Here is a 14153-nt window from a genome sequence, read left to right on the forward strand (position 1 = left end):
TATGAAGTGGTATCTCATTGTAGGTTTGATTGGCATTTCCCTGGTAGCTAATGGTGTTGAGCATCTTTTCATGTGCTTATTGGGTTTGTACATCTTCTTTGGAGAACTGTCATTTCATATCCTTAGTCCATGTTTTAAATTGGGCTCTTTGTTCTCTTATTGAGCTATAGGAGTCCTTTATATATTCTAAATACAGGTTCCTCCCTTACCTGATATATGATTTGCAAAAATTTGCTGTCATTCTATGGCTCGTCTTTTTGCTTTCCTGATGGTATCATTGGAAGCACAAAAGTTTTTAATTCTGATGATGCCCAATTTATCTACTTTCTTTCCCTTTTGTTGTTTGTGCTTTTTGGTTTCAATTACTTAAGAAACCATTGCTTAACCCAAGGGCATGAAGCTTACATCTATGATTTCTTAAGCTTTCTAGTTTTTCTTTTATATTTAGGTCTTTGATCCATTTTGAGTTAATTTTTATATGTGCTGCGAGGAAGAGGTCCAACTTCATTCTTTTGCATATGGATATCCAGTTGTTCCAGTACCATTTGATGAAAAGACTATTTTCCCCTATTGAACTGTCTTAGCACCCTTTTCAAAAATCAATTGACCATAAATACGAGGATTATTTCTGGACTCACAATCTATTCCTATTTTATTCTTTTTCATGCTATTGTAAATTGAATTGGTTTTTTTCAGTATCATTTTTTGTTTCATTTATTGATATTGTATAGCAGTATAATCAATTTTGTATATTACTCTTGTGTCCTGCAACTTTGCTCAACTCACGTATTAGTTCTAATGTTTTCTTAAAGTATTCTTTTGGATTTTCTATGTATAAGATCATACCATCTGCAAACAGAGATGGTTTTACTTCTTCCTTCCAAATCCGGATGTGTTTTATTTCATTTTCTTGCCTAACTGCCCTGGCTAGACCCTCCAGTATAAGTTGAGTAGAAGTGCCAAGAGCATCATTTTCTTGTTTCTGGTTTCACGGCGAAATCTTTCAGTCTTTCATCGTTAAGTGTGATGCTAGCTATGGGTTTCTCACAGATGTTCTTTATCAGGTTGAAAAAGCTCCCTTGGATTCCTAGTTTGTTGAGTCTTTTTATTACGACAGGGTGTTAAATTTTGTTAAATGCTTTTTCTGTCCCTAATGAGGTGATCGGGTAGATTTTGATTTAATCTTACCTATTTCCTTTTCCAAACACTCAAGAGAAAACTACAAGAAATGTAATTTGCTAGATAAATCATAATTTTACCCAAAAAAGCCATAAAACAGAATTATTGCAAAGGTTTATAGATAGGTAATCTAAGAATATCTAACTTAATCAATTTGAAAAATATAAAAATATGGCTGTGTGAAAAATTTTTTTCTTACTAAAAAGATAAAAGTTTATCTGATCATAGGAAAATATATTCTTATAAGAAAAAAGTTGTACAATAAATTAACATATAGCACAATCATCATTTTTGCACACACATGAAAAAATACATGTAGAATTATTAAAGTTCTCTGGTAATTACTGGCATCTCCTGCTCCAAATGTCTGTGTATTCAAATAGAGATTTATATTTTAAAAACATCAGTGTATTGACTGACTCAAAAAATATCATGCTTTATATTTCCAAGTAGCACATTAGCAAGCAGGTTTGTTGCACAAATGCTCAGAGCTATGTTGCCTGGGAAGATAAAAACAAGATGTAACTCTCAGTTATGGTTTGACTGTGCTTTGTGTTGTATACACGATGCCTTCTGCTTTAATTCTCTCCAATATTGGTCCATAGATGTCCTTTGAAAAGGGCCCCATCAGGCCTTTAGCTTTAATTTCACCTAGAAGAAAATAAATTTGTAGTTACCATTTTAAAGGTATTATTAAGGTTAATTTCTAACTGTAGATTGAAAGCACAGCTGGACTTGGGGATAGTATCAGAATTTATACATTTAACTGCATTAACTATTGCCAAAATGATCAGAGAATAAGGTGTAGTAAGAAAGTAAAGTAAACCTAACTTGTCTGCTTTATTTTTTTTTTTTAAAAAAGCATAGCACCAACAGAATGAATTAAAACCAATCTGATTATTTGGGTACAGTCTTCTGTTAGGATGACTGAAACATCAAGTCTGAGTACTTTCCTTAAAGTCCATGATGACCTCACCCCTCATCACCTCTTCACTCTGGTTTCTCAATAACTAAGTAGGTCGTTAAATTTGATATTAGCTGATATGCTACTGTAGATACATTTTTTCAGTATTTCACATTTAGATGCTTGATGTTTGTCACTCCCCTCGCACACTCACAAGGGGCAAATGAAGGATTATACTCAGAGGTAACCCTTACTGAACGTATCGATGATCTTAGGGGGAGAGAGAAGAGTTGACATTTGAATTCACTTAGTTCAAAATATTTACTGAGTGCTGACAATATACTGAGAAATGAAGATTAACAAAACATGTCTGTATTTTTGGGGATCTGGAAGTGAATACTCTCTGCTCTTTCAGTGTTAACACCCGTAAAATATGAAAAATAAAGGAAAAAAAAGGAAGAGTTAACATTGCCTGGGGGATCATGTATGTGGTAGGAGCTTTATGTATTCTTTCACTTCAGCGCCACACACACACACACACACACACACACACACACTATAAATTAGGATGACAATCCCCACTTTAAAGATGAGGGAGCTCTAGCTCAGATATGCTGAGTAACTAGCACCCCATCACTCTGCCATCCTGTGACTGAATGGGGCCAGAAACAGATATAACTCTAAAACCCATGGCTTTTACTCACCATAAGGTGATCGCCCAGTCAGTCAGTACTTTTTCTGAGGCAGCTCACTTTCAGTGAGCACCAGTGTCATATTCAAGAGTAATTATTTGACGTCCAAGCACTGAATGACTTGGAGATGATATGGACACAGAATCGGATCTCCAACAAAAGAACTTACCATCAAGTAACATCTTGGCTGCCATAGCAGTGGGTAACCCCACAGTTTTAGCCATGGCTGAAAAGCCATTGATGTCCCCATAAACCACAAGATCAATAGTTTTATTTTCCAAATGTCCAGAAGGATGTCTGATTCCAAAACTGTCTCTCATCACAATCATATCTCTCTCTCCAGGTCCTTAAAATAAATACACAGACATTCTTAAATGCCATTATCATTACAACGCCAATATTCCAATTCATCTGCTCCTACCCTTTTGCTCTCACAAACTTCTCCTCTCGTCATACATGGCCCTTAGGCAATTATCTATACTGCTCTTTAGCCCAAAGGCCAAGGGAAAAACTGATAACTCTGGCCATGTTCCTTTGTCCAGGTTTGTATCACTGTCTTCCCCCCAAAATGCTCCTTCAGCATTTCCCTAATGCATTAAAAGTAAAACTAATAATTTGTTCCTTTCCTATTCAATAATTCCTTATTCCTATTCAATAATTCTCTTATTCTTCCCTCTGGAAAAATAGCCCAAGTGCTCTTAACCCCCTAGCATACTTCCCCATCCCTACTGCTTGGCGCCAGACCTCCCACCATATTCACTAGTCGCGCTGACTGCATCTTAGGACGCCGCTTCCGGGAGGCCTCGCTAATACCCCACGGCCTACCATAGGAGAGTTTCCTGGCCAAATGCTTGGAGAGGGCATCCACCACAGACTCTGCTTGAGGGACTTGTTCATCCCCAAGTAAGCCCAACCTGAGAAGGACAAGAGGTGGCTGTGTTAGGTCAAGTCCTACACACAATCTCACTTGGGAAGAAGAAGGGGGCTCTTTGGATTTTTATCTTGAAAGGGAAGAATCATAAGATGACAGTCCAAGTTATAAGACTCTCCTAAATTGTAGGTAACAGTACACTAGTAATCTTTTCATCTTTAGCATCATCAGGCTCCCCAAGGTAGTGCTCCCTGGAGCAGAACTGACACATTGTAAGTGCGTGCTGCTGCAAAGCTTCTTGGGAGATTAAGTCACAGGTTAGTTCTCCCACATTAAGGAGACCAGTATAATGTGCCACTGTGTGAATGAACTTTTAAAGTAGTTTCAAAAGACTGGGAGAATCTCCTACAGAAGAGAAAGAAATACCCCACCTTTCTTGGGAACTGATAAGTAAAGTAGTACTTATCAAAATAAGTATTTCCCAAGGAATAATTGCCATTGAATTTCTCTCTTTATCTACTTTTTATCCCCACATGAACACAGTACATGACAATCTCTCTACAACAGGCCAACATTAGAGCAGCAAATTAATCAAAGACAATGTAAAATGTCTGGTTCTATCTTGACCCGTATTTGACTAGAAAGGACTAAAAAAATCATTGATATTTTTATTGATATTGAAGGAATCCAGTATTTTGCTCTCTAAGCTGACTGGTGGGTGCCTACCATTCAGTAGCCTCCAGCTGGGTATTGTCTCTTCCTAGTTTCTCAAAGACAGCTTCCTTGAGCACATCATGCTTGGAGGAGGGTGAAATCCCAACCAGATCACAAAGGAGTTCTTTCTGGTCATAAAAATAAAGATAAAACTCTAAGTTCCTAATAAATAATCAGTTGAGAAATCATCCTATTAATCTGATCACAAATGCACCTCCAATTTTAAATTAGAAATGACTAGAAATAGTAAACTGTAATACTCACACATACATACACGTACATGTCTACACACTCACCCACCAATAAATGATATACCAAACAATATTTCAGCAATAAAAATGGGTCATAACATGAAATCGATACTAAACAGATGGCACCATATTTACCATCCTCTCCATTACTTTTTTACCCATTCTCTTTCACCCTCCAATAGTCCATTTTGGCCAGGATCAAGGAGAAGGGGCTCATTGCTATGGTTGTCAGTAGCAACCAGAGTTCTTTTGTAGGTTCAAGAGATGAGAAAGACCTTGCAGATAATAGAATCTCAAAGCAATAACACTTAAGCAATGGTCATAGCTTTTTCTACTTTTATAACAAGACTTTTTTCCAGGATTCCAAGGGAAAATGTTATGCTCTTGATTAAGGAAAAACAAACTGGTTCATGGGCCAGATTTGGCTCACTGCCTGGTTTTGTAAAGAAAATTTTTATTAGAAGATAGCCACGCTCATTTGTCTTTGTATTTGTCTATGGCAGAATTGAGTACGTATGGCCCATAAAGCTTAATATATTTACAATCTGGTCCTTTACCCCCCCCAAAAAGAGAAAAAAGTTTGTCAGCCCCTATTCTAAATGTAGCTACCAAAATACTGAGATTCCCCCTAAGAATACCTGTACCAACTCTCCCGATCCAGCTGCCTCAACCTCAGAATTCACTCTATAGATGTTTATTCACTCCTGTCCGACATGTACATTTATGAAGGGTAAAACAGATTTGGAAGGCTCTCAGCTACATGAAAAACGGAATCTAAAGCAACGGCTAGCAAGAATACAAAAGTTAGCAATACTGATCTTTTTCTCCTTGTGATAAATTACTGGCATTTCTACTGGGCATTTCTACTGGAATATGGGCACACTGGTTCAAGTTGGATGACCCACTAGTAACAGCTGGCAGTTAGTGGAAGCTCTGCTTTACATTCAATTACAAGCCTTCAAAGTCCCTTCCAACCTGGAGACTCTAAGATTTTAATGCAACACAAATATGGGCATAAATTCAGTGACTGAAACTCATGGTTTAAAATGACCAAATGAGAGAACTGATGGCATTTGGGGGTAGGGAGTCCAGTTCTGTGATACCACCAATAGCTCTCCGGGGTTATCAGTTGCAGGAGGCCCAAGTTTATCTCCTGCCACAGGGTCACCACTTAGACAAGTGGTAGACCCCAGAGCCCAAATCCACCTCTTCTCAGGGCTGAGGGAGCAATCAAATAGTACAAGCTGCTACAGGAAATAAGCCCAGTGGGTCAGGCCCATGATCTCTTCATCCTTTCACAACAAGGGGTTGGGCGGGCGGGGGGCGGTTAGGGTTTATCTAAGCCACAGGATAACCACTTTTGCTGGTCCAAACTAAAGTTCAAACCTGACCATTTCTGAAGAACAGCAAACAGCATGTAATTCTGGAGTCACTCACCCAGGTAAGAGGGTTGGCCTCAGGTCGAAGGGCAGGAAATGCATCTCTGTTTATAAGACCCAGTTTTACAAATCCATTCAAAGCTTTGGCATACCCCTATAACAAGAATTATTAAGTAGTATATGAAATATTTCCCTTCAAAGAAAAAAATTCAAAAAAAAAAACTTTTTTGAAAAGAGGGATCTATTTTTGTAATTTATGTAGAAGACAGGCTGAAAGTAGTCATCGGAATTGCTTGTATGGATGCAAACATCTCAGGTTCAGACCAGAATCAAGAGTGTCAGAGCAACTCTGCGGCTTTGCATAACAGACCTTCAAAGCCTCGGGTCTTTACTTCTGTTTCTGGGTAGCATGGGAGGGGTATTTCTGACAACAGAAAGGCAAATGTCCTCATATATTATGCACTTCTGGGTTCAGCAGAATCATATTTAATAGAACAGTTCCCTCTCTTACAATGGGAGGAGGAGCTTGTAAGAATATTACACTCCCCCAAACAGATCATCTATTCTGCTGATTGGGAGCCACTATCCTAATGCATATAGGGAGCAGGAAGAGAGGTAGGAATCAGAGAGCTTCTTCGGAAAACACACAAATGTGGGGGAGGGGAGTCAAGGAGAAGAAGTCGAGAAAGATCCCATGGGAAGATGACAGCAAGCTGGGTTTGCAAGGACACGCAGGTGACAGGCAGGTGCACGAGAGTAATCAAGGCCCCTCTGTCATATTCAGATGATAGTGTCTGATCTCTAATACTGGAAAGAATATTCGGGTTACTGAAGGGTTGCTGGCTTTGCCCAGAATGGTGGCCCTCGTGGATATGAACACTGCAACATCTTCTACCTTCTGGGGTTCTGTGGGAATGGCTGTCATTCATACGCAGCCTTGAGAGCTTTATTCAATTCCTAAAGCTCTTAAAATTTTCTATTCCTGGGTCCACATATTTGGCAAGAGACTATATCTAAAGCTATCAGAAAACCCTAATTCCTGGAGCGCCTGGGTGGCTCATTCGGTTGAGCATCCAACTCTAGATCTCAGCTCAGGTCTTCATCTCAGGGTTTTGAGTTCAAGCTCCATGTTGGGCTCCCCACTGGGCATGGAGCCTACTTAAAAAAAAGGGGGGAAAAGGATGAAAGAATATCCTAATTCCTGGACCCCTCCAAAAATGCAACTACTTATATTCTTAGAACAAAATGAAAAAAACAGAACCAAAAAATCTGCCAACGCTAAAGATGTGATGTTATGGCTTCAGTTCAGACTAGAGTTTTTGCTGTGCCTAAAGGCTTGTGGAACATCCATGGTTCCTAGATCTCCTTAGGTGGTTTTCACTGACATCTTATTTGATTCCTGGATCGTGAGGACATCACATTCACAGGAGTACAGGTACCTGCCCTCCAGAAGCTTACAACCGATATCAGGAGACAACAAAAATATACATAAAAACCTAACTGAAAATGCTGCTCAGTACCAATAAATGTAATAAAAGCTCTAAAGAGTAAGAACTGTAGTTGCTTTCTCTCCCTCTAAGAATAAAGAGGAGTTGGAGGGCTTGGGTGGCTCAGTCCATTAAGCATCTGACTCTTGATTTTCTCAGGTCATGATCTCAGGGGCTCAGGGTGGGGCTCCATGCTCAGTAGGATTGAGGATTCTCTCTCTCTTTCCTTTTGCCCTTTTCCCTCCCCTTTCTCTCTCACTAAAATAAATAAAAATAAATCTAAAAAAATAAAAATAAACAGGAGTTGACATGGAGAAACAGGGCAAACCAGAAAGCACACTTCATGTGCCAACACTGTGGAAATAACCTCTGCTCTTACACGAATTTGGGGCACACAAGAATAACACTACCAGTGTGCACCGACTCCTGATGCCAACCCCACGTAGGGAAGGGGGACAGGAAAAGTTCTGGATGAGGGAGCTGTGATCTTAAATAACATGGTATGGAAAGCCTCATGAGAGCAAAGTCCTGAAGGAGCTGAACAAGAGTGGGAATATATCTGAGAGAAAATATTCCAGGCAAAAGCAGCAGCCAGTGAAGAGAGAAGAGCAAGGGGAAAGCACGCACAAGAATGGAGGGGCCTATGTGTCTTCCATCCTCCAGAGAAAAAGATCATTAGTGAATGGTGGATAACACACACATGACAAATCCCTTACCTGCCCTCACCAGGAAATCTCACAGGGCATCGAGATCTAAAATCAGACCTCTGATTTTTAGAGAGGTGGTATGTTAAGAGATGCTGCTTGGAGTGGGTTGAAAAGTGTCTCCATCATAATTCACAGCCACCCCAGAACCTCAGAGTATGACCTTATTGGGATACTTACAGCTATAATTAGTTAAGGATCTTGATATGAAACCAACCTATATTTAAGGTGGACCCTAAATCCAATGACTGGTGTCCTTACAGGAAGAGAAGAGGACACAGTGACACAAACAGAAGGAAGTGATGTGAAGACAGAGGCAGAGACTGAACCAATGCCAAGTTAAGGAACACTAAGAATTGGCAGTCACCAGAAATAGAAGAGAGAGACATGGGACAGTTTGCCCCTCCAAACTTCCAGAAAAAATCAACTCTGCCCACACTTTGATTTCAGACTTCTGACCTTGAGAATGGTGAGAATAAATTTCTGTTGTGGTTAACTACATGGTTTGCAGTAATTTGTTAAAACAGCCCTAGGAAACTATTACACAGATTGTCTTAATCTGATCATACTTGTCACTACTCCTTTGTGATTAATACTTAAATGCGTGGTGGACATTTGTATTTACACCCCTAGAATCTACACCCCACTTTGTGGTAAAAACATTTGAGATTTGCTTTGGGGGAAATGATGCCGACTACATCGCCAGCTTTAGGGACAGGAAACAAAAGGCAAAAGCTGACGGGCATATTTTATCCCGCTGACCTCAGGGGCTAAGGAGACAAAGATGATATTTTTAGCTGTACTTTTTCGTTCTCACTGGATTTGAACCAAAGAGGCTGGGGATGCTGCCACCACCTTGTCACCAGATAGAGCCTGGGATGGCAGCCAGCACTCAAAGGAAGAGAGAAGAGGTGAAGAGAAACCAAGTCCCCATGAGGTCACTTGACCTCAAATCTCACTACACCTGAAGGTGACCCTTCACATGCCCGCCACCCCCACACAACTCCTCATGAGTCAAAAGTTCCCTTTTTGCTCAGGCCATCTTGAGTTGTCTCCTAAAACATTCACTCAAAAGAGTCCTGAGGAAACAGACTTCAACCTGGTTTATTTAAATTATTTTGATTACTAAGAAAAATTAAGCATACACATTACTTACATCAAAACAGGCAACATGTTTCATCTCAGATACAGCTGCTTACCTTATATCTCAGTGTCCCCCGCAGCAAAGTGTGAGCAGATGGAATGCCGTAAATCTCAGCATATTTCGTACTGTCTCTGTTAGGATAGCCTTCCAAATTTAACCCGGGGAAATAATCCATGGGAGTAACTGCATCAAGAAAGGAGACGCCCCCGGCAACATCCACAACCTGAAGAACGTTGGAAAGGCACAATGGACCTACGTGCATTATTTGCATTAACAAAGAAATCAACATTTTAAAAGAAAGCAATAGAGGATTTGAGGAAAAAAAAAACTGTAATGAAACTACCATAATCCACCCCCGTACTCAAGCTATTCCACTAACAATTCAGAAGGCCATGATTCTCCCAAGCTTTAAAATCTGACTTAAATCTGGATAAGATGGCACTGAATTATGTCCCATACGGGGTTCGTTTTTAGATAAACAATAAGCTAAAAGCAGCAGACTCACTTAAATGGCTACGCTCAGGTAACAGTGGCAAGATCCTCACTTCATCTTCACTTATGTACACCTTTGAACACTGTGTATCAGGCACCAGTCTTGCCCATTTCTGTCACAGCTAGCATTAATGGGGCACCTACCATGCACGCGATAGGATCACACTCATTGTGGAGGGAAGGAGAGTGATGAGGAAGTTGCAATCTCTGCCTTCATTTCCTCCTTCACTCACTGAACAAACATTTACTGAATGTCCGCCCAGTACCAGGAGCTGTGCTAGAGCAAGTACAAGGAGCTCCCAGCCTAGACCAGTCAACCTATGGGTGCACACTGGGAACTGGGAGTAGGAGAGATGTCCCCTTACAAGAAAGACAACGCCTGAACACACAGTGAAACTCAAAGAAGTGCTACCCCGGTCTTACCGCTGGTGAGAAGTCAATTCCCAAGCTCTTCTGATTTCTCAGTAATCCTCTTACCCACTCCCTCCCCAATCACACACTCAAAATGTACCAAGGCATGTTTTTCCCTTTGATTTTGATGAAAGCACTAAATTGTTCTTTTGGTGTGTGAGGTTTATGAGATGATGAAAAACATCCTGGAGTGATTAGATCAGGGCTGAGAATCTGGGGCTGCTTGGTAGAACTGGCTTTGTCCCTCCTGCACCACTGGAAACAGCTTCTGACCATGTGTCTGCGCTGCACAAAACCACCCAAAGGAGTCTTCTGCCAAACTTAATGAGCCCTAGAGTTGATTCGTAGATGGGTTCCGCATGTGTCTTGGTCTGAGAGAGAAAATGGAAATGTCTGTGTAGGTAGCCGAAGGCCCAGAAGGAAACGGGCAATGCTGACTGGTCAGGCCTGGCGGCATCTCTGAAGCTAAAGGCTTAGGTTTGCAGAGCACCAAGCACCACCAAAACTCCAGGAGTGAGAAGCTGAAGGAGGCGAAGAGGGCTTCTCATTTAACTTTCTTAGGAAACTCCACTGGACTGCACAGCGAACATCCCCAGAGGGACCATTTCTGCCCTACTGCTTTCACACTAATCTCTTATATCAGAATTGTAAATTTTAAAAAAACCTAATAAGAAAGCAAATGTTAACCTTTAGGATCTCCACACACATCTCACTTCTAGAACTCATGGCAATTCTGAAGTTTTTTGCTTTTTGCTTTTAATTATTCGAAGGTGAGGGAATTATTTTAAAGAAAAATTCAGTAGAGACTACTATATTCCAGTACTTGACCAATCAAAAATAAATCAGCTGGTTCGTAAGTTTACCATGAGATCCTTGGAAGAAAACAGAGCAGCTGAAGAGTAATGATTCACTTAGAGACTGACAGCTGCCAAAACAACTTGTCCCCCAAATCACTGGGTAATCACGGTCATTTGACATCAATCCAGAGTTGTCTTTCTAGTGGCATATCGTGGGGTTCATGAATATGCCCTGTCCTGCTTAATATTTTATTAATGGCTCGGATGAAGAAAGACATATTATTTATTTGGCAGAGAACATGCATTTTTTCTGACTCAACAGTGCTCGCTCCCAACACCCACTGCCAGCAGAAATAGTGGCTCATTACCCACTGCGGCCAAGGGCTGCTCTAAATCCAGCTCTTCCCACACCCACACCCACACATCTCCCAACCACTGACTGACAATAAGCTTGATTGCTAAACTGACAAAACACTTAAATACAGGAAATATACAGTTTATTCTGGACCCGTTCTGTGCTAGGTGCCTTACTTACACTACCTTTAGTCCACGCAAACCCATTTTGCAGAAGCAGAAATTGAGAGTCACCCAGAGGCAGATCTGAAGCCGGGTCTGACTCCAATGTCCATGTTCTTTCTACTACACCATACTGTCCCCCTAATCGTGCTTATTTGTGGGTCAGTATTTTGAGATGGCTACTGATTGACAAGGTGCAGCATTCCAGACTATGGCCCCAGTGATACACCTGCTGACTGCATTCAAAATAGTTGCGGACAATGGAGAGCAGTGGCTCCTCCTAAAAGGAGGGCTGGGTGCTGCAGTCCAGTCCAGGTAGGGGCACGCAATGGGAAGAAAGCCACACAACCCCTCTCAGAGCTGTGTTTGCAGAGCAAGCACGATCTGGAGAGTATTTGTTTCACATGGAGTTGCCTGGGAGAGGAGGCTGAAGGAGATGATGGCGAAGCTCTGCCACGTCACCCCCCCAGTGCCATCAATGTCCCACCACCCTTGGAGAAGGCAGAACTAAAAGAAGACACAGCCACTGTCTTCCAAATATGTGGAAGGGAATCATAGTTGCTAGAAATACTATGAGAAGTTAGAAGTTAAAAATGGTGCCAGTGGCTGGAAATTCCTGCAAGGATGTTAGACAGTGAGACACATCCTGTTCACAGGCCACTGCCTGAGTTGCTGGAAAAGTTTAAGGCTTCAACTTTAAGCAGAAGCCAGAGAGGTCACCTGACCCTCCATCATGAGGCCCTGAATTATATAAGGCCTGCTCCGTGGTGGGGGTGATAGCAGCAGAGGGGACAGAGGGACAAGAATACAAGAGAAGCTTTAAGAAGTTTAACAATCTGGGTTGGGAGAGAGACAGATACACTTGAATTACTGAGTGAATAATACAGCATCCGGAAGCTTCTTACGCACAGACAAAGTGTGGGAGTCTGGACAAAAGAATAGTGAATGGGGGCTGGAGTGGTCAGGAAAAGCTGCGTCCACAAGAGGGAACTTGAGTAGGACCTTGAAAAAAGTATCATTTTAGCAAAGAAAAGCAAAGCACCGTGTTTTCTCTCAGCCTCCTCCACAGTGTCAGGGAGATGCAAAAAGCATTCCTTTTTCACAAAAGGAGTTTGGGATGAAAGGGAAAAACTTCAAATTCAATATACACAACTTCTGCTGCCTGAAAATAACCTCTTGCTTTTCCTGAGCACTCACCACCATCCATCTCCTTACATAGCTAATTCTTGCTGGGGACTTACGACCTGCCTGAGAAGCTGCTGTTAGGCAGACTGCCATCTATTTGATGCCAGTGAGCCCCGCTGCAAGCACCCTACACAGCTGGTATGATTCTGCTTGTCTTCAGACAAGGAGCCCAAAGCTCAGAGAGATGCACAGACGGTTCTAGCGGCACCCCTGGTCATGACAGAGCTAGAGCACAAAGCCAGGCCCACTAACATCAAAGCCCGAGCTCTTTCTCGCGCACAGGCTGCACTCTGCTCACCCTCCCATGGTTATCACCTTTTCATTTATACGGCCTCCTGAAAATAAGCATTTGCCCCATGGAAGCAAGAATTTTCCCTGCATTCACACGTTAGTGTACACCAAACGTGGGCCAGTCTCTTTTTCAGGACAGGAGGTGGATGATGAAAATAACACCGAATTCGGAGGGCTCTTACATTCTGGTACACTGCAGCTGGGAAAGCAAGTTAGCCTCTTTCCCTGACCCACTAAACCTCCATTCCAAGAGCCACCCCCCATTCCAGCTATGAGTTCTCTGAGGTCAGGAACTTCATTCGGTGTGGCAACCTTTGATGCCTTGCACTCAGTAGGGACTCAGCACATATTCAGGACCCAATAAATGTCTGTCCTGCTGAAATAAATCACAAGACAACCTGTATTTATATATGCAGACAAGCTGAGAAGTAAATTTTCAAACTGCAGAAACAACTTGCAAGAAGGTGAAGAAGAAAGAATGAGCACAGGCTTTGCTGGGAACAGCCAGTAGACCACATTAAGTGGAACAGAAAATACCCACTGGGAAACACTGGTGGAGGAGAGAATGGAGGACACACAGCAGAGCCACTATCAAAGGCCCTGGTAGCAGGGAGGAAGAGTCTGGACTTTCTGAGACAGTCATTGCAGGTTTGTATCTCTAAAGCTTTGCTGATAATCCTTCACCTTTCCACTGAGCAGGTAGGTGGCGGGCTGCATTATGTTCATCAAAACTCCCACTGGACTCCAGCTAAATTTGTATCTCAAAGGATTGTCTGAATGTTCAGGGGCTGGAAGCCCACCACAGTAGGAAATGTAAGATTCAATCTGTAAAATAAGGGATGAAAGACAATGACAGAAATGAGGTAAATGAGGTAAACTTGCTTTTTTTTCTTAAACTTACAAAGGCTTTCAAAAGCCTTCCTTAAAGCCAAACACCATTTGATTATATATATGTATATGTATATACACACACACACACACACACACACACACACACATTTTTAAAATCAACTGGAGATCGTGACTAATACTGTCCTAGTTAAAAATCCAACTATTAATTCTGCTTGGTCAGTTCCTCCTAACTTTTGTGTTCAAATGATATATTTGATTATATATTTTGTAATACATAAGTATAA

At 41.5% G+C, this 14153-nt stretch overlaps 1 protein-coding gene across 2 annotated transcripts in view; it reads right to left on the reverse strand.

Annotated features, from left to right (window-relative positions):
• Window positions 1-334: 334 nt before the first annotated feature.
• The window catches only part of AASS (aminoadipate-semialdehyde synthase), a 62410-nt gene continuing 48591 nt past the window's right edge, over window positions 335-14153 (reverse strand). For both annotated transcript variants that reach the window (XM_026510188.4, XM_057304217.1), the window contains 7 exons: window positions 13702-13842; window positions 9381-9548; window positions 6049-6144; window positions 4373-4488; window positions 3601-3689; window positions 2945-3121; window positions 335-1830 (listed from right to left, as the gene is read on the reverse strand). In XM_026510188.4, the coding sequence (XP_026365973.3) occupies window positions 1712-1830; window positions 2945-3121; window positions 3601-3689; window positions 4373-4488; window positions 6049-6144; window positions 9381-9548; window positions 13702-13842 (906 nt within the window). In that variant the 3' untranslated portion in view covers window positions 335-1711. The remainder of the gene's footprint in view (window positions 1831-2944; window positions 3122-3600; window positions 3690-4372; window positions 4489-6048; window positions 6145-9380; window positions 9549-13701; window positions 13843-14153) is intronic.

The sequence above is a fragment of the Ursus arctos genome, unplaced genomic scaffold (assembly GCF_023065955.2).
Source record: "Ursus arctos isolate Adak ecotype North America unplaced genomic scaffold, UrsArc2.0 scaffold_3, whole genome shotgun sequence".
Taxonomy (NCBI): domain Eukaryota; kingdom Metazoa; phylum Chordata; class Mammalia; order Carnivora; family Ursidae; genus Ursus; species Ursus arctos.